Below are 21,523 nucleotides of genomic sequence, written 5' to 3'. Positions count from 1 at the left end.
GTCTGTCAGCCCAACAAGGTTATTGTTATAAATTTAATAAATGAAAGGTGGTAAAGGGAGGACTACCTGTACTATGGACAACCACAACTTTAGCTACAGTACAGGTACTCTTCGGACTTGCAACCATTCATTTAGTGACTGTTCAAAGTTACAACACTGAAAGAAATGACATGACCAGTTTTCATACTTACAATGACCATTGCAGCATCCCTATAGTCATGCGATCAAGATTCAGTGAGAGAGGGGGATGCAGCGGGTAACAAATGCCTTGCTTAGCAACAGAAATTTTGAGCTCAGTTATGCTCATAAATCAAGGACTGTACAAAAATGGGGCACAGCCATATTGTTAAGAAAGCCTGTCCACCCCTAAAATATCGGTTTCTAATCTGAAACGGGTTGATTTTGTGAACTGCCCAGAATCCCTTATGTGAGATGGGTGATTAAATAAACTGAATAAATAAAACGAAGTTTAAAAGAAAAAAAAAACCCCTTCCCTTTGCTCCAACAGCGCTCCACTTCGGACTAGAAAACTTGTGAAGCGAAGGTTGCACAGTGAATACGCCGTACATAAATTAGGTTTTCTGGAAATTCATCCACTTCCCTCAACGGTCGTACCATTTCGCATAATCCTCGGCGCGAAGCTAAAAAAAAAACAAAACAAAAGGGACTTTGTGGTTCAGAGCATCCTAGTCTCCTAACTCTGTAGTAAAGCGTGGGGATCCTTGGTGCTGAGGAAGGTTTCATTTCCAAACCAGGTGTCATCAGTGCATCAGTACCGAAGTCTTTCAAAAGCTGGGAGTCACCCTATAAATGCCCATAAATGCCATTTATGCCGCCTCACATAAATCCCTGCCCATCATTCCCTGGTTGCTTGCCTGTCTGCCTGCGCTGACCCTTCCGCTAGATAAAATCTAGCAGCGGGTAACCGTCCCAGGAGGCATTAAAGATCCAGCTTTGGAAAAACGCCTCTCTTTTTCACGCCCCGGCGCGCCCGCCTCCCGAGGCGGGTCTGGCGTGTATAAAAGCGGCTTGTCCCGGTCGTGCCTCGCCTGGGTCTTTCTCCGCACTTGGCGCGCACATCGGATTTGGGCTTCACGGAGCGGCTGCCATGGCCAAGTACGTGGAGCTGTACACGAAAGCAAAGATGCCCATTTTGGGATTGGGCACGTGGAAGGTAAGCATTCGCAACCCGGATCTGGATGGGCATCGGTTGAGGTTTTCCCTCATTTGTTCCTTCCCGTTTTCGTTGGCGGGCTTTTGCTCCAAGGGTGACAAAGCCGAGGATTTGGGGAAGTGGGTAGGTGGATGGGGGGGGGGCTTTCGTTTTGCTTTTTGCACATGCCTAAAACCAAATTGCAAGCTTGCAATAAGCCACGTGTCTTGCAGGCTTGCAATTAAATTGCTGGCCTTGCCGCTTTGCCATTTCTTTCTCGTAAAACCGTGGGGCGGGTTTGTTTTTCCTCCTATGTTTTGCAGAAATCCTTTGTGAGAGGAAGAGGTTCCTCGCTGTCCCAGATGCAAGCGGCGGTTAGTTAATATCCGTTATGCATTTGGAGAAGGCTTCTCTCTCTTTAATCCCCGATATGGAAATAAAATTTCAGACTCTTCCATTTTCTCGGAAGAGGGGCGGAGACACTGACACTAGACGGAAATTAAATAAAATGGATTAAAGTTCCTTGGGCTTCGGATTTCCTAACGGTTGTCTAGAGCTAGCTTTGCTAGCATTGTTTGGGTACCGGCTTCCCCTTTAGATGCTGAAGTCTCCCAGGAGTCTGAGCTAAGGATGCTGGGAATTGTAGTTTGGTATTTCAAACCGGTCAGTCCTAGAAGAGATCAACCCCGACTGCTCTTTAGAAGGCCAGATCCTGAAGTTGAAACTCAAATACTTTGGCCACCTAATGAGAAGGAAGGACTCACTGGAGAAGAGCCTAATGCTGGGAAAGATTGAGGGCAATAGAAGAAGGGGACGACAGAATGAGATGGCTGGATGGAGTCACTGAAGCAGTAGGCGTGAACTTAAATGGACTCCAGAAGATGGTAGAGGACAGGAAGGCCTGGAGGAACGTTGTCCATGGGGTCGCGATGGGTCGACTTCGCAATTAACAACAACATTATGTGAGGGCTTGATTGCTCATTCCTGCATTATATATAGTTGCTTCCTTTGATATCACTTGGGAGCCAGTATTCTTCTCTTACCACTACCACTTTTTCACAGAATTAAAGTCCAGAATGTGAGGCTTTTGTCAGGAGATATTCTTACTGTGTTGGTAGTAAGTTCTTTTGAGTGGGATAAGATCAAGTGGCTAAAATCGAAATAGTAAGAATATTTTTCTCCCTGTTTCCATCTTTGCACCCTTAAACTGGTATGAAGAGAAATAAATTGCTTTACTGATGTATATCAGTATATAGGAGGCCCTTCATATTTAACTGCTGCATAATTTATTCCTAAATTAATCTGGTTAACATCATTTTTTTCTGAAAATAAATACTTGTCAGTCCAGTTCCTTAATTGACTTACTTGTATTGTCTTTTTAAAATCCCATGAGATCTTTTTTCTATGGCTAATTACAACTCTTACAGGATTTAAAGGCTCTTTTTACTATAATTAAGAAAGTATTTAATGGAATATCCCCATTCTTTTTTTAAAACATGCATTTTTTGCATTAGAAGCTTCCATTGGAGTGCCCTTCCTCTATGTACCCAAAATGATGGTACCTGGCTGGGGAATTCTGGGAATTGAAGTCCATGCATCTGAAAAGTTACCAAGGTTGAATAAAAGTACTCTAAATCATTTGTGCTGTTTATTCCTTGCTTGCCCGTGCAACAGGTTTCTGACCTCATCTAGGCACTACAGATATTCCTTCAGGTGAATGCCTTGAAGAAAATGGGCCTTTCATTTTTCTTGGATGGCCCTTCTATATACAATTTATGACCATTTAACAACCGTTTGAAATTACAATACTGCTGAAAAAAGTGACTTACGACTGGTCCTTGCACTTATGAATATTGCAACATCACACTGTCATGTGATCAAAATTTGAGTGCTTGGCAACTGGCATGTATTTCCGATAGTTGCCGTGTCCCGGTATCATGTAATTGCCATTTTTGACTTCCCCAGAGAGCTTCTTACAAACTCAGTAGAGGAGCAGGATTCACTTAACAACTGTGGCAAAAGTAGTAAAATTAGGTACAACTCACTTAATGACCACATTGGAAGTTCTAGTCCCAATTGTGGTCATAAGTCAAGGACTATCTGTAATCTCAAACCATCATGCAAAGAGAGAGTTAATAGCATTGGTCAAATTACTTTCAATAATTAGCAGTGACAGAGTCATTTCAGCAGGAGTTTTTGCTATAGAAATCTTCTGTTCTGAACAAGGTTTTCTTCTGTTAATTCTATTTTCTAATAAAAGGGCAGCCTGTAACTTTATCTTTGCAAGAGCCTTGCTACCTAAATCAAATATGCATTATTTGCCCTTAGGAGCAGAAGAATTTGTTCCAGAAATCCTCAGATGCCTCAGATAATTTACTTCCTTTATTGTCCTTGACATTTTGTTGTCTTTACAAGAGAACTACCAGTGCATCACTTGAAAAACTGTTAAGGGTACATGAAGACCTAATTAAGATAACTATATATTTTGCTTTCAGTTTTCATTGGAAGTGCCAGCTGCAAGTATCCAGAGTGGCAATCAGGATTCTGGGATATCAGCTGCACAGTGGTTTGCGCAGGCTATTAAAATTCTGCTTGGTTGTTTTTGATACAAGTACAAAGATAGGTAGGTAGGTAGATAGATAGATAGATAGATAGATAGATAGATAGATAGATAGATAGATAGATAGATAGATAGATAGAACGAACCACAAGGGATCACCAGTATTCTCAGGCTTGGGCAAGTATGTCAGCATCTTCCTACATGATGAAATAAATAAATCCTTAGTGTAAATAATATCCTAAAAACAAACAATTTCTGCTTTAAGGATAAGCAGTATGGTATCCTCTTGAGTATTTGAGGGTACAACTTCTATGTTGTACAATTCCCCAGCATGCTGAACACATCGAAAAGTTGCCACGGTTGAGAAACCCTGAAGGTATTGGCGCACTATGTTTCATCAGTGGCTTAATTTGCACAGAGAAGTGAATCAAATCCTGTCATCCTAATTCAGTGGTTCTCAACCTTTTTAATGCCGCGACCCCCAAACGGTTGTAAGTCGAGGACTACTCAACTGGTGCAGCACCGTTTGCAGAATGGGACTTTTGGCGGGCTCAGCAGGGCAGAGACAGCCTGGACAATTCCTATTGGCTTTTGAAAGCCAATAGAATTAGACTCTATTCAAGAGAGTCTATTCTATTGGCTTTCAAAAGCCGATAGAATAAAAGGGAGTAGCACAGCTAAGGAAAAGGGGGGAAAAATGGTGGACTGCGTTGTTTGGCGACCCCTGTGAAATGGTCGTTCGACCCCAAATGCGGTCCCGACCCACAGGTTGAGAACCACTGTCCTAATTAATTGGGAACAAGCTGCATGCTATTGAACGTAGTCCTTTTGTAACCTCCCACTACCACAAATGTCTAAATGAATCAATCCAGGGGCATTAAATGATATCACAGCACCCCAACCAGAACAGTACATTCGCAAAGAACTGATCAAATGAAGGACCATGCACATCATCAGCAAAAGGCTGGTGACATCAAAGTAAGCATTATTTCAGAGTGTTGTTTTTTTTCCTTTGAAGGTCAGAATAGGAGTTGGGAGACAAATTGTTCCCATCTGCACAATCAAATCCTTCATCCTGTCAAGAAATAGCCTTGAGTCCACACATGTGAAAGTTGCCAGGGTTGAGGAATACTGTGTTAGCTAATAACTAATAAATATATGTGTAAATAAATAAAAGAGCCAGTTTGGTCTAGTGGTAAAGGCACTAGTCTAGAAATCAGGAAACTGAGTTCTAGGCATGAAAATCAGCTGAGTGGCTTTGGGCCAGTCACTCTTAGCCCAATTCATCTCACAGGGTTGTTGTTGTGGGTAAAATGGGAGGAGGAAGAAATGTTAGGTATGTTCACCACCTTAAGTTATTTATAAAAATAATAAAAGTGGTATTTAAAAAAATTAAAAACTAATAAATGTATTGGATTACATTTCCCATTATCCCCCCAAAAACAAGACTAACATGTAAGGAGTTCCAGGAACCTTGATGGTTATCTTTTTTTTCCGGCTCTCTTCCTAGGTTTGCAGTTGCAGAGTATTAAATTATATCAGTATTTCTGTCAAAAATTGCAAATAAATTATATCACAAGTGGGACTTGGAAATGACAGTCATTTCTTGTGGAGAGGTTAAGTGTATACAACTCTCCCATCCAAGATAGTATAAGCATCAAGAGCTAAAATACCCACTCTGACTTTTCAGTCTGCATTTCTTTGAAAGTTAGCACCCCTCCTTAAGATAACTGCAGTGAACATGTTCATTGGCACTCATGTTTATAATATAGTTTCTTACTAATGAAGCTTGCAAAGTTGGCCTATGTAGATGTGACAGTTTACTTTTTCCTTGCCTAGAGATATGCCTAGACACCTCATTGTACAAATTGTGATTAAATATTGGCTGCAAATCAAGATGGGAAACCATGGTTAGAAAGGCTAGGAAATCCTATTTTGTACCATGGTCTTTGTTAGCCATGGTTAAGTATAAAGTACTTTCTATTCTTAATAAACTTTGTTTCCAAATTGACAACAGGCATGGTTAGTATCTGTTTTTGCATATCTTTGTCAGCATGATAAGACCCTGACAAGCTGAATGCGTTATTTGGAATCAGATATCATCCTATACTGCAAAATGATTTTGTTTACGGCTTAGCCATGCAGACTAAAGGTTGCCATCTTAAGTCTTGTATATTATATCATTTTTGAACCTTGCCCAAAACAAACCAACTGTGGTTAAATATTAAACTAATATCATCTTACTTTTTATAGGTAAGATGCTTGCCATGTAATAAATTAGCTAAATAGGATTCTTGATTAGGATTCTTCTGTTGTCCAGTCTCCACCAGGAAAAGTCAAAGATGCTGTGAAGAAGGCCATTGATGTAGGCTATCGCCATATAGACTGTGCCTACGTGTACCAGAATGAAGAAGAAGTTGGCAACGGTATTCAGGATGCAATCCAGGCTGGGACTGTAAAGCGTGAGGATCTTTTTATTGTCAGCAAGGTATATATATTTACATCTTAAGGAGAGAGGGGAAAAAACCCCTTAATTCTGAATGTTTTTAAATAGCCCGCAACAATATTTGTAATCTCCCTGGAGTTTAGGAAGATTCAGCAGCATACAAATTAAATAAATAACTGTTATAGATAGAAAAAAAATAATTTATTGTCAATCATACTGATTAGTTCCAGAGATGAAGTTACCGTATGTAAAGAATGCAAGATTAGAACTGGTATATCCACAATAGAATGTCCTCTAGAAAGTGGGAGACCAGGAGTTCTAGTTTTGACTTAACCATGAAAGCTAGCTGGGTGACTTTGGGCCAGTCATTTTCTCTCAGCCCAACTCACCTCACAGGGTTGTTGTGGGGAAAATAGGAGGAGGAAGATGTGTCGGATACATTCGCCATCTTGAGTTATTTGTAAAAATAATAAGTTTAGGATGAAAATAGATAAAATAAAATAAAAATTACAAATAGTTGTATAAATCACATTTAAGAAATTTTCCATTCATCGAGTTAATAACCTTGTTTGTCTTTTTTTTGTACTGGTCACAGTTGTTGAACTACTTTCAAGGCTAGGGGTTTTTTTTTGTAATGTGGATTGTGGCAGCAATTGCAGCTAAGGCATCTCCAGCATGCTTTTGGAGTTGACTTTAAATTTAGTGCCCCTATGCAGTCTATTGTTGATTTGAAGAATGGACTGGTAATTTAGGAAGTTGGTCTTTTTCTTGAAAGTTACTTTCCACCCTCCAGATTTTTCATGTTTCTTATACAAGATCTAGTCTGATTTTTAAATAATTCCTTATAATCCAAGGGAATTGCTATGGACACATTGACAGCCATATGTGTAGTTCAGGGAACACAGGAACTAACCTCTCCATATGGCGTTTTTCTTGCAGCTTTGGTGCACGTTCCATGAGAAGACTTTGGTCAAGAATGCCTGTCAGGCAACTCTGAAGGCCTTGAAATTGAACTACCTTGACCTCTACCTTATCCACTGGCCTCTAGGATGTAAGGTACGGGATATAAGGATCCTAGGAGGAAAACTGATACACAAGTACTGTGGGCTTCCCCATCCTTTCAGTATGTTTAGATTATAGTTCCCAGAATTCTGTAGCTGTTCAGCTTTTCTCATGGTCAATCAGCTGGGAACAGGAGGTCCACAAGAAGATCATTGATGTTCCATCCCACACTTTCCCCATTGCTATCTGATTGGCATCAGAAAGCTGAAGGGGGAACATGCAATGAAAATCCAACCTTAAGTATTTCCATTCCCACGCATTCAGATGAGTGGATGTGAAGAAGGCTGAGTATGTAAAAGTGTAATTAGAAGAGGCAAGTATGGAATTTGGGGGGGGGAGGTGGACACAGCTCCCACAAGCAGCTCTGATCAAAGACTGTTTGTGGCGTGGATTTTTCTATTGTTTGAGTGAATCTGTGTTTGAATGGGTTTCTTGTTCCTGTGATTTAATTCTGGCCATAAATTTGGCACTCACTATTTAGAAAACCAAGCTTTTAAGGATCCTGATTTTAATGGAGACTAGAACACAATTAACCCTGCAGTCCTTGAGTGATTACAGTTGAAGGATGGTGGTATAAACCTGGGGCTGGCAAAATAAAACACCTAGGTGGCATCCACACAGCCACAAACCAATTTTTTAATTATTAGAAAAATTAAAGTGGTTAACATCTGTTTTGGGAACTTCAGGGTGAAATATTCAAAAGCTAGCAAGGCGTGGTGGTGTTAACTATTGTATATTTGTATTTTGGGGTTCTGGTAGCATCTCAAGAGGCTCTGCCATGGAATCTGCCTTCTAAAACCTTTTGCTGATGTTCTCTGTAGACTTTTTATATTTTCAAGTCCATCTTTAATTTATTTAAGTAACTGGCTGAATAGTTTCATATAAATGTAAGAAAGTGCTGTTTTTAGTTTGTGAAAGGAATGTGCTCTTACTTGGGGAGCATAGATTATAATATCTGTTTTCCAATCAGTACACTCCGTGTTTAGCCTCCAGTATCTCATGGTAAAACTATGAAAAATTACTGCCAGGAATTTAGCAAATCATTATTTTAATTAACCGGATATTGCTTTGATTTTTTTTTTTAAGGCATCTTCCCAAATTCAGAACCAAGCACATCTTATTACAGGTGGTCCTTGCTTACCAACTACTTCATTTAGCAATCACTCAAAGTTACAACAATGAAAAAATAACAAAGCAGAATGGCTGCAGCCATTTTCCTTCTCATTCTAGGTTGCCATAATCCTTACATTTACAGCCATTGCCATGTCCCACATCACGTGATCACTATTTGGACAGTTCCAACAGGCACACATTTATGACCAACACAGAGTTATACAATCACTATTTATGCTTCCCAGCTAGCAAAAGAAGAGTTAATGGAGATGTGGAGGTAAAATAGCAAGTCACAGTCATGTGATGTCTTGCTTAACAACCGAATGGGAAATAATGTTGTAAGCCTATCATAGTCACATGACTTGCCAGTTCCAATTGCAGTCATTAAATGGGACAAGTTGAGAAGTTTGTGGACCACCTATAGTTCCTTGATACTGAGGCCCCTAAAAATGGCCTCTTTCTGACTTTTCCTAAAAGGGTTGAAATAGAAGCAGGAAACTTCTGTTGAACAGTGCTCACCTAGACCTCTCAAAGGACCTTAAATTCAGATACTGCTGAGATCCAGTGGTGTAGTTTCAGGCCATTTGTTTGGAAGGGTGAAGGATTTTTGATCAGGCAAATGGGAGCAGTTTCCCATGATCTTCAAAAAAAAAAAAAAATGAAATGATGTTTGATGTCACCAGTCTTGGCTGATGATGTGTTTAGTCCTTCAGCTGATCAGGGGCACGATATAGGAGAAGAAGCAGAGCCAAGGGGCAGAGTTAAATGAGTAATTAGTCTGGAGTCGTTACATTGTCACACATGATCCAAGTCCAGTCTCCCCTGAATTCTGTAAATTCTTATCTAGCACCAATTTAGTATTGACTAATAGTTGATTAGATTCTTGTGCAATAAATCCTTTTGAATTGCAAGTGATCCTTTATGCCTGATATACAATCCTTTCAACATTGCCTAGTTCTGCATACTGAATAGCACCATTAGGAAAGTTCCACTGCTTGGTTTTTTAAATACTTTTTTATTTTTTTATTCAAAAAGCTAAAATACAAACCTCCAAAAAATATTTTTTTTAAAAAAAGCCATTAAAATGTGTGCATAAGAAAGACACAGACACACACATACATATATATATATGTATGTGTGTGTGTGTATATAAATACACACACATACATATATATATAAATACACACATACACACACACAAAGTTTTTCAGACAGACTGGTCTGATTGATTACACCTTGGCATTTAAATTGCTATACTGCAGTTCTACTTTTTTTTTTTTTTTAATAATCTCTTTTGCCTTGCAGCCCCCACTAGGGACGTTAAGCAGGCTCAAGTCGCTACTGCGATACGTTACAAATAATATATATATATTATTATATATAATATATATATTATTTGTATTATTAATATATATTATTATTATTATTAATATTATTATTATTATTAATATATATATATATATATATATATATATATATATATATATATATATATATATATATATATATTAATATTATCCTCCATATTTTGTGTTTGTTTGTAAAATGCATGCTTTTAAAGCTTGGTTCTGACTAAGGCAGTGTCAGCTATTTAGAAGAAAACTGACTTGGGATCTTGCTATGTATTGACAGGCAGGAGATGATCTGTTTCCTGTGGATGATAAAGGCATGATGATATCCAGTAACACAAATATTTTAGACACATGGGAGGTATGTTCAATTTTAACTAAAGACGTTTCTTCTCTGTATGCAGTGGTTTGTAAGTAGATATTATATACTTTGCATTTTTATATTGAAAATATTATAAATTTGCATTTGTTGAAATTATGACCTAAATTTTATGTCCTGGAGATTTTTTTATTTGTGATTTATTTTAATAAGACACTTGCTTAATTATGAGTCCCTCCTGATTTTTTGAGGATATTTACCAAAAATGCAAAATATTTTTGCTTAGAAATACAGACTGAGTTCTTTTCCTTTATCTTGCCTGTGGCAAACTTTCAAAAGGAGATGAATCTCACTGTTCTCTCTCCTATTTAGGGTAAGCAAAAAACCCCAGAGAAAACGAAATTGCTGGAATTGTATATGCATTTATATGTTAAACACACTTTGCGTAATAATTCTTTGTTCAGGAATGTTTGATGTTACTATAAACTAATTTTCCATTTATTTCAATGTGAAATGCATCAAGCACATGAATATGCAAAGTATAAATCAATAAAGGTGTGTGTCACAACTGATTTTTGAGAGAGAAAAAGCATCTTGAAAAGTTACATATGTACAATTGAATTTCTATTAGTTGCACACTTTCCTTTTTAGGATAGTTTGAAGCATATCCAAATAACACATCATAACTAGAATTGGCTGACCTATTCACCTAGTGGGGTATATTTATACTCTTAACTGCTGGCAGAGTTATAAGCCAATCTTCTAACTTCAGAAATTGAATTGCTTATCTTCCTCAGCTCCCCCTCTGAAACTCTCTCGTGGCCAATCTCTGTGATGGGGACATATATTGTATTAAGACAAAATGTGGTTTAGTTTCAACTTACGTTGTATGAACTCAACCAAATTTGATTTACAGAATAAATCATGGCCTATAGCAATGTGTGACCCAGGGTCTCTCACATGCTGCAATATTCAGTTTATTATTATTATACAAAAATAATGAAAATAATCATCAGCTCCCCTTTTCAGCCTGATGTGTTCAGAAGTTTGTATGTTGTGAAGTGGTAGAATTCCAGAAAGGTCACACCAAGTGATGTTTCTCAACACAAACCTTTTTATAATGGTTCTTGCTGGTCTTGAAAACTCCTAAAAAGACTAATGTCAGGCAGATTTTTGTGTCAATATACGCAACTGCTTTATCTCATATTTGACCTTTTGTTATGTCATTAGGCAATGGAGGAACTAGTAGATGTTGGATTGGTGAAGGCAATTGGTGTTTCCAACTTCAACCATGAACAGATTGAGAGAATCTTGAAGAAGCCCAAATTGAAATACAAACCTGCAAATAACCAGGTAAATTCATAGGAAGTGGTTTGGGGATTATAAAGAATTATTTATAAAGAGAGATAAGGATCAAAACAACGTACCGATAGAATATTTGTAGCTCAGGGTTGAACTGAGGGGGCCTTGGGGCTCTCTGAGCTTGATGATTTTCTTGCAGACATTTCATTACCAAACTAGGTAACATCATCAGATCATCATTATCAGGTGATGTTACCTAGTTTGGTAATGAAAGGTCTGCAAGGAAACCATCAAGCTCAGAAAGCACCAAAGACCCCACAAAACAATGTTCATTGCACAGATATCGGGGAATAAAGGAAATTTCTGAATGTACAGTTTTGCTATACCTCCCCCCTTTAATCCATCATTCTGACAGCTGATCTCAACATTTTAAAATTATTTGTAATTCTAATTTGAATTTCACAGCAGGCTTGTTGATTGAAATTGTAAATTGAAATTAACATGATATATACTAATTGCAAGATTTATTTGTTTATTACAATTGAATGTAAAAAATTAAATCTATTATTTTGTACCGAATTAGAAAAATATACCATCTTACAAACACTGGAATTAGATATTTTACTAGGAGTTCTGTTTACAGCTCGATAAGTCAGAATCATTGGAAGAAGAGAATCTCCGGAGGAGCTCAAGATGCTTATGGTAGTCTGCTTTAAAAATATCTTTGTGAACATTAGGAATCGAAACCAATTTGAAGGCACAGCATCATCATCTATTGAAATATCAAACTTAATTATAAATATGCAATAACAAATTTAAATTGATTAGAAACTGTAACAGTTGCCTTTTTGCATTTCTACAGTCTATGATATATTCTGAAAAGTATTGGATGACAGAGAAGGATGCTTTAGAGTAAAATTACATTCTAAATATAGTTTGTCTGTTCTGTCGGATTCTGTTTGTGCACCAACTTCTCCTATGTCTTTTTTGCAAATACATTTTGAATTTCTAGATGTTTCTGAAACAAAATATTTTGCAAATCAGCAGCTCCTGATTAATAATCAGAATTCAGAACAAAGAATGTTTGAGAAGTTTCAATGGTGTCTCTTTAATAAGCATTTCAGCCAGAAGTAGAATTAAACCTTCAACTCTGTAACCCTATAAAGTACAGTGTATCCTTTTGATACACTTGCAAGCAAGTGGAGAACTCAACACATAAAGACTGCAAGAACAATTGCTTTTTTTCAGAGCCTCGGTGAAAGTGCATGAATAACATATTTTTATCAGTCAGGTTACATATTCTTTTGACTTTTGTGTTAGCCTTTCCAAATTTATTTTTTTCTCTTGTGACACAAAAATCTGTTCCATAGTTGCTGTTAATATGATTGTGTAATTTCTCTTGGCTAGAGGATAATTTCATATAGCATCACATTAACCTGACTTTAACCATGATCTTTTGAATAAACAAGACATTGTTGATATCACACAACCTGCTGAGCTGTAAATTAAACAAATCATGGGTATAACGTGGCAGAATTGCCAGCCCAACAAATAAAGTTGGGTTTGTTTTTTTTTTTAAAGGAAAGCATTGGGCTACCTGTTAATTTTTCTTAAGCAGCAGTAAGGCACTTCAGCATGAAAATCCTGCTAACCATTAAGTAAGGATTGCAGTATGAGTGCAATTATATAGGGAAGGCGTGTAATGGCAATGTAGCTTTAAAAAAGGAAATCTATCATGTTTTCTGAAGAAACAAACTGTTTGAAACTGGACATGATCTTTCTTTCCCACAGTGAAAAGAAGCTGGTTGTATCCACAATTGAACGTGACCCAAATGCAGATTGTAATTTTTTTTTAAAAAAATAAAAATGGGAAACATATTGAATTTCAGCCTGTTGTGGGGTAATAACAAACATAGACTGACATCCATTTTTGTATGTATTATAGGTTGAATGCCACCCGTACCTTACTCAGCAAAAGCTGATTGAGTACTGTCAGTCCAAAGGGATCTCCGTCACAGCCTATAGTCCCCTTGGTTCTCCTGATAGGCCCTGGTGAGAACATTTGGTCTTTTGTTCCTGCATTGAGCAAAAGCTGCTGGAGCTGAGAGTCCTTGAAATCTGATTTGCTAATCATTAACCGCACATTGGAATGCATAAATGAGAAATGGAAATGACTCGAGAGCTAAGGCACGCCCTGAAATTTATTTTATTTATGTATTCAATTTATTTGCCACCCATTGCCCTATCCAGCCATTCTGGGGAGCTTACAATATAAAGCGACAAGTGCATTAAAAACATCCAGCATTAAAATTAAAACATTAAAGATTAACAAGAGATTAAAGCAGTGGTTCTCAACCTGTGGGTTGGGACCCCATTTGGGTCAAACGGCCATTTCACGGGGGTCGCCAAACAACGCAGTCCGCCATTTTTCCCCCCTTTTCCTTAGCTGTGCTACTCCCTTTTATTCTATCGGCTTTTGAAAGCCAATAGAATAGACTCTCTTGAGTAGAGTCTAATTCTATTGGCTTTCAAAAGCCAATAGGAATTGTCCAGGCTGTCTCTGCCCTGCTGCACCAGTTGAGTAGTCCTCGACTTACGACCGGTTGAGTAGTCTTCGACTTACGACCGGTTGGGGGTCGCGGCATTAAAAAGGTTGAGAACCACTGGATTAAAGGGACAAATAGGTGAACGGGATGGAATCACAATTACAAAAAGAGATGACGGGCAGATAGTTTAACAGATGAAAGACAATGGATTCTCCCTAGTTCATCTACTTCTGAAAACCTCAGTATTAGAAGACATATTTTTGCCAGTTATAGTACAACTAGCTATCTACAGATTGAGTTTAATCATTCGTTTCTTTCTCAACAAGAATTGTGATTAGTAAGAGGAACATGGATACATTACAAAAATAATTACGGTGATTATCAATGGTGACCATTCATAAGGTAACATAACAGTGAATAAGAGAAGCAGCAGTAGTTAAATTACAGAAACATGTAAGGTGGTGACAGATTTGATGCAGAGAGAAAAGATTAGGAAATTGGATTCATACAATATGTGAAGCCTAAGATCACTTTAACAGTGTGTTTATTGTGTTAACCTAGTTCAGTGATGGTGAACCTTTTAGAGACAGAGTGCCCAAACTGCAACCCAAAACCCACTTATGCATTGTCGGGTGCCAGGTAGGTGTGGCCCATTGGCTGGGTGTGGCCAATAGGGTGGGTGTGGCTGCGGTGGGTAACAGCAGACTGGGTGGGATTAAAAAGTTCAATCAATCAATTCCAACTTTGCAAGATCTTCTTTTTCCCTGCGAGAAGTTGAAATTGACTGATTGATTGAACCTTTTTTCTTTTTGCACGGGGCGGCAGAGGCCTAAAGCGAAAAAGTTTTATAAAACCCGGCTGAAGGCCTAGCACTGGGGCGACAGCGCGTGTGCCCACAGAGAGGGCTCTGAGTGCCGCCTCTGGCACCCGTGCCATAGGTTCGCCACCACTGACCTAGTTTAAATCTGAGGAAACTATAATTTAATGTGCTGGGTGAATCCACCCCTAGATTGGATTTATACAAAACACATGGGTCCATAAGAATTTATTGATTCGTTTGTTTGTTACATTTATTTGCTGCCTATTTTTCCAGTGGGCAGCTTACTTAGTTTACTTAGCCTGTTATATGAATTTACCCAATGTGTTTTATAAATTATTTCTTTTTAGGTGATCTTTATACTTTAACTCAATAGTCATGATTCAGCTAAATATTATGTGTGTGAGTGAAAAAGCCCTCCAAAGATCACCAGATGTATTCGGGGGCTAATGAGATGTTAAGCCATATGCTTATCATCTCATTATCAAATTCCTGCACTAAAGAGAAGAATTTCTCTTCTTTTTTTTCCCTTTTGTAGAGGATGAAATCATATATTAGGAAGAAGAGCTGATTTGGGAAACTGCTACAAGATACTGTAGTGATGCATCGTTTTCCTTTCTAGCTAGTTAACTTTGCAGCTGGATAGCAATATTTTTATTAAATTTACCTATTAAATGTACATTTTCTCAGTGTTATTAATTATTTGCTACCCTTGATTTCTTTTAATGCTAGGGCCAAGCCTGAAGATCCTTCACTCCTGGATGATCCAAAAATTAAAGAGATTGCAGCTAAGCACAATAAAACAGCAGCTCAGGTGGGTGCAGTTAAGTAGGAAATCTCATCAATCAGATGGTGATTGGAGGGGCAGATTCTCTAACACAGAGGTCCCCAACCTCCGGTCCATAAACTGGCACTGGGCCACAGCATGCCAAAAACTGGGCCATGCAAACAAGTGAAGCCCCATCCGTGGGATGCCGGCAGCATGCAAACCCACACCCCCTCCAATCCGCGGAAAAACCTCACGCCATAGAACCAGTCCCTGGTGCTCAAAAGGTTGGGGGGCCACTGCTCTAAGGAGCAACATATAACTCCTAGGTAGACTGTACTAACCAAGATACCAAATAGTGCAGAAAGGAATGGTCCATTTTGCTGGGGGGGGGAGTATGTGTGAGTTCTTGGAAGGGTTTATGTGTCCGCATGTTAATATACATACATGAGTTGAGTGGGAATAAGATACTTATTTTTTTCTGATCAATAATCCTTACTTGGTTTGGCCTGATCTTGACTCTTAGGTTCTGATCCGGTTTCATATCCAAAGAAATACAATTGTGATTCCCAAGTCCATCACTCCATCACGGATTGAAGAAAACTTCAAGGTAAAAATGATACCCACTTCTGGATTAGTTGGTTCCTACATAGCATATTATGGTTGGTCACAGTCAGCAAGATGTTTAGACTGGATTTGGCATTTTTATGCACCTATCAAGTGCTTCCCAAGGATTTGGGATAGGCAGATGTTGATTATTATTATTATTATTAACTATTATTATTAGCAGCAACCCAGATCAATCCAGTATAGGATGAAGGGAGGCTTCATTGGAGGCTATGTGATTGGTGTTGCTCGGGTTGGTAGTTGGATATTTTTTGACTTCTCAGTGACTTGACTCCAAATCACAATGGTGATATGGTACGATATAAATGTGATGCTGCTTTACACAAAAATTGGTTATTTGCAATTATACTTCCTACTAAGTAAGGATGGTTGTGGGTCACTTTTTTGGTTTAATTAAAACAATATGCAGCAAGCACCTGACTTGCTTCCTTGCCTAAGAGATTATTAGAGCTTGGGCTTCCTTGTTTTAACCTTCTAATTGTTTTATTTCACTATTTTATGAGTCACTCAACAGTGAGATGAATTGCAGCATAAATTTGATAAATAATATCTTAACACTACAGCATCCTGGCTCTCACATGGCATGTGTTATCCATAAAATGAAGAATTCTCTGTTCATTAAAGAATTCCAAATTTTATATAATTGTTTTAGATTCTTTAGACAGATGGAATATACTTTGTGTTGTTTTGTGTTTTCTCTTCTGACTTAATCGATTTAATAGGATTTAAATAGCAGAATCTGGAAAGACTCTGAGACTCAGAAAAAGGAGATGAACAATTTTATAAAGGCTGGCTGGTTTCACACTAAGCCATAATGTGTATTATTAGATTAATGGTTTAGTGCATCAAATGAATATAATTACTCATTGCTTTCCTCTTCTGAAGTTGGTTTGTCTGCATGAGTTGACCATAAGTGAGGAAATATTAATAAGACTCAATCTGAAGACTCTCCTTTGATTCCCAAGATTGAAACAGCTTGCCCCAATTGTGGGATGATGGATATCGCTGAAAGGTGGCTTTGGATAAATTATAAGATTCTTGAGCTCTCCTAATGTTATTTTATACAGTTCCTTTTTTTCTTGATCGTTGGCAATGTTGGCTGGAGCAGATTGGAGTTATAGACAACATGTCTGAACAGGCAGACATTTCCCAACCCAGCTATAGCTTCTTATAATTGCATTGGGCCTCTTTGTATATCTGGCAGCTATTGCATTTCTTACTGAAGATAAGGTAGGCTGTTAGGCAAAGAGTTATCTGCATGGATGGGAAAAAACAACACAATTATATTGGCATTGTAGGGCTTGATTGAAGCCAGCTAATGCAGAGATTAATTGCACTCATTTCTCCTTTACCTTTCTTCTGGACTGTTTGGCTCACCTATCAATTTAAGATTTGTGGACTTCAACTCTGTGAAATCTGTGGGCTTCAACAGCCAGTGGGGAATTCTGGGAGTTGAAGTCCACAGATCTTAAAAGCTGCCAACACTGGTCTATGCTAGCTAATGTGAGCCAAGTAGCCGAACTGTGGGCCACTTACGGCCATTCCAGCCACATTTTTGTAGCCCTCGGGGTATCATCAATCTTGGGACCTCAATTTCCACTAAAAAAGGTCTGTTTTGTGAAATGTTTACCCTGGCTGATGACAGTTATACATGAACACAGAAATGGAAAAAGATTGGCAAAAAGTAGGGCTATATTATATAAAATGATAAAGAGAATTTTCTGTGTCTCATTTGTTCCAAAATTACAGTTTTGGAGGAAGAAAAAACACCAACTTGAGCAGTAACTGGCAAATGTATATTTTTTTTCTAATTATGCTATGGCTTTCAGATCAGTATCAAAAAAAGCAATATATTCTGCTTGCTCAGGTCAAATAGTATAAATGGAATCTACTATGAATTTTCAACAGAGTTGCCAAATTGTTGCCCAGACCAACTATATAAACTAACTTTGATTTTATTATGTTTAATGTCATCCTTTTTGTTAGCCTGCTTGTTTTTGTTAGAAAATTGAGAAGCATTCTCAATTAATTAAATTAATTTAATTGCTTCAAGCAGAGGATGACTAATGTAGACTGATGCAAATGTGTGCTGCTGAAATATTTCTGCAGGCAGCAGAACCAGGCACAGCATGGCATGAACAGTAATATATTTAGCAATGGAAGAAAATCAGTATAATGAAAAAACAGGAGTACTTCTGTAGACTTTCAGAAATTTTGGACAATAATCTTTGTACTAACTGGGAATCACAAAAGTTGAAGATATACAGTATATGGCATCCATGGTTAAATAATAATAATAATAACTTTATTACAATCATAGACCAGCAATAGACATCACTTTTTACAATATATTAAGAAAAAAAATAGTACTGACATTAATAGTAAATAAATAACATCCCTGTTAAGAAAATACATGTTCTCAAAATGTTAGGGTCACTCCCTAGTTTATGTGAGTGGATAGCCGATTAGTGTGTGAGTAAATATAATGTTCCAAACATTATTAGAGATATCTCCAAAAAATTGGCACAAGTTGACGGGTATAAATCTGTAACCAATTTTTTTCTTGTGCACATTGCAGCAACACAGTATTTTGCCACTGCATGCGTGATAGAAGGGTTTGAGTCCTGGAGGAGAAAGCCTACATAAAAATGGTCTGCCCTCCCTGGCAATCTCTCTAATAAGGGGAGAATATATACTGTCCTATAAACTCGGTAAACTCACAGTACAGTAAAACATGTGAGATGTCTTCGACTTCTCCTTTACCACATATACATACCCGTTCTGCTACTGGTGTTCTCTTATACCTGCCCTGGAGGAGTGCTGAGGGAAGAATGTTAAATCTGGCTCTGAAGAAAGCTATTCTTTGTTTTGGGAAGGTCAGATCATTCAGATATCTTGCCGATTCTATCCCTACTGTGGCAAGGCAACCTATTTAGTTCTTCTTGGAACTCCATGTCCTTTATTCTATTGGATACTACTTGCTTTGCTTGGTCAAAGCCTAGGGACATTAAGAATACCGAAGAGAGCCCATAAGAGCCCAGTTTATGATCTATCGCCTGCTTCCAGGGGGAAGGGAAGTTGTCAGCACTAATGGGGACAGTCCCTCTGGAAAGAAATGCAGTTTAAGCCAGTGAGTGATCATCTTCCAGGCTCTTACCTGGATTTGGGGCATGCCTGTCTCAGTTCTTAATTGGGCATTTGGGGTTCTTTTGGGTGCAGCTAAGATAGCTCGCAGGAATTTGGATTGTATGGTTTCGAGCAAGTTTCTCTTTGCAAGGATTCCTGTTTGTGCCCCATATAGAATTTGCGCCAATGTTTTGGCCTCGAAAAGTTTTAAGGCAGCAGGTACTAATTGACCTCCGCCTGTGTAAAAGTAATGTTTGATTGCATTTAAGAACCTATTGGCTGCTTGCAATGTATGATCCAGGTGTGCCTTCCATGTCCCTTGCGAGCATCCATGGTTAAAGGTTCCTCAAGCTTGTCATTCAACAGAATGGTTTTTGGAGTTCTTAGAATTTCTTATAGTTGCTTTTTTTTCATGTCTGCTAGGTATTTGACTTTGAGTTGTCTAAGCAGGAGATGGAAACCATCCTCAGTTTCAACAGGAACTGGAGAGCTTGTGCAATGACTTCGTAAGTACAATTTGGAGAAAATGTTGGAGTGTTGTCCAATTCAGTTCTAACTAAAGCTATGATGCTTTATTGGGCAGCAGCCTGTAAAATGATTTTATTGTGCATAAACCAACTGATTTCTTACTTATTCAGCAAATCAGCACGTGAAATGAATATATTTACAGGTAGTCCTAGAGTCCCACAGCCATTCCTTTAGTGGCCATTTAAAGTTAAACAGCACTGGAAAAAAATGACTTAAAAACTGGTCATCACACTTAACAACCATCTCAGTATCCCCACAGTCACTTGATCAAAATTTGGGCACTTGGCAAACAGCGTGCATGTGCAACAGATCCTTTTGACAACCTTGTGTCAAAAGTATGCTGGACTAACACCCTGAATTTCCAGCCAGTAATGGCTTATGCTCCATTGTATGTGAAGAACACCAGGTTGGGGAAAAAGAGATAATTGCAAGGTGATCCAACCGGTCAGTCCTAGAGGAGATCAACCCCGACTTCTCTTTAGAAGGCCAGATCCTGAAGCTGAAACTCAAATACTTTGGCCACCTAATGAGAAGGAAGGACTCACTGGAGAAGGGCCTAATGCTGGGAAAGATTGAGGGCAATAGAAGAAGGGGACGACAGAGAATGAGGTGGCTGGATGGAGTCCCTGAAGCAGGAGGCCGGAGCTTAAATGGACTCCAGAAGATGGTAGAGGACAGGAAGACCTGGAGGAACGTTGTCCATGGGGTCGCGATGGGTCGGACACGACTTCGCCATTAACAACATAATGCTTTCAGAGTTGTGAGCATTTGGTGTTCAATGGCCATATTAATTGTTTATTAATGAACTCTATGGCTTGACTAGCCGGCACCTACTGTATGATTAGTACCTTCTTAGACCCAAATTGTAGACATATTTGCTAAATAATCATTGCCACAATTAAAATGTGGATTTATCATGTTTGATATTAATCCAGCTGGGTTTCTACAACAGAGGATCTGCCTTTGTATTTTTAAAGATGAGGGGAAAAAAACACCAAATGAAGAGACTCTTAGTGTGCTAGAGCTACATTTGTTTGAGGATCACAATTAGTGCAAGTTTTTGCTAGATGCTATCAAGGACTTTTGAAACAGCAAGTTTAGGACATTAGCGTACAATTCTTGCTTTGGCAAGATAGACCTAAGTGCCATTTAATCCCAATGTCTGATTCTTTCTCTCTTCAGGTGTATCAATCACAAGGACTATCCTTTCAGCATTGAATACTAAAAGTCCTGCAAAACACGGGAGTACACAGTGGACTGTTGGTGTTGATTATATTGGCATTTCTTTTTTGGATCAGTCTCTCCATGCAATCTTTATAAACTTTTTTCTGCCTAAATTGAATATGATGTGATTATTTTTATGAACATACATTTCTCTGGCAAGATCATAAGTGGCTGGAGCTTTAGAAAAATGAGCCATAGTTTAATTTGTCTTATATTTCTCATCAAATCATTTCAGATTAATGTCTCCTATTTGAAAAAGCAGAATATCTTTTGAACATTTGGGGGGGGGAAGTTTAATGATTTGTGTGTATGCTTGCATTACACTTAACTCTTTGGCTACATACTTGGGGCATTAAAGCTTTGGTAGAGTTGTATGTTTTCGTAGTTACTCTATGTGGAATTCTCATTCAAGAATTTGGAGTGTGTTTTGTGTTTAATAAAACTGTTTGGTTACTCTAGTGGCTCTTCTGTTTTCTGATGATAGAAATCATATTAGCTATGAATCATTTCCAAAACCCACATATTTAAAATAGATGTATTAAAAGCCTATAATAGGGCCCTGGTGGCTCACTGATTAGAAAGCAA

General features: G+C 38.2%; 1 protein-coding gene across 1 annotated transcript; it reads left to right on the top strand.

The window, feature by feature from the left end:
- The first annotated feature begins 997 nt into the window (after positions 1-997).
- On the top strand, positions 998-21,396 carry LOC120319359 (aldo-keto reductase family 1 member B1-like). The gene is made up of 10 exons (XM_039368186.1): positions 998-1,174; positions 6,034-6,201; positions 7,099-7,215; positions 9,967-10,044; positions 11,233-11,355; positions 13,250-13,356; positions 15,400-15,481; positions 15,960-16,043; positions 19,610-19,692; positions 20,897-21,396. The coding sequence occupies exons 1-10, from the start codon at positions 1,109-1,111 to the stop codon at positions 20,937-20,939; spliced, it is 951 nt and encodes a 316-aa protein (XP_039224120.1). The 5' UTR covers positions 998-1,108; the 3' UTR covers positions 20,940-21,396.
- The last annotated feature ends 127 nt before the right edge of the window (positions 21,397-21,523 follow it).

The sequence above is a fragment of the Crotalus tigris genome, unplaced genomic scaffold (genome assembly GCF_016545835.1).
Source record: "Crotalus tigris isolate CLP2741 ecotype Arizona unplaced genomic scaffold, ASM1654583v1 scf7180000017541.2806704, whole genome shotgun sequence".
In the NCBI taxonomy this organism is placed as follows: domain Eukaryota; kingdom Metazoa; phylum Chordata; class Lepidosauria; order Squamata; family Viperidae; genus Crotalus; species Crotalus tigris.
The sequence above is the reverse complement of the archived record's forward strand: the minus strand, read 5'-3'. Positions and strand labels throughout refer to the sequence as shown.

Bases quoted from the DNA above. Each gene is read 5' to 3' on its own strand.
- LOC120319359 (XM_039368186.1), top strand. From the start codon at position 1,109: ATGGCCAAGTACGTGGAGCTGTACACGAAAGCAAAGATGCCCATTTTG. The intron at 11,356-13,249 runs GTAAATTCATAG...TATGTATTATAG, and splicing joins ACAAACCTGCAAATAACCAG to GTTGAATGCCACCCGTACCT. The intron at 13,357-15,399 runs GTGAGAACATTT...TTTTAATGCTAG, and splicing joins GGTTCTCCTGATAGGCCCTG to GGCCAAGCCTGAAGATCCTT.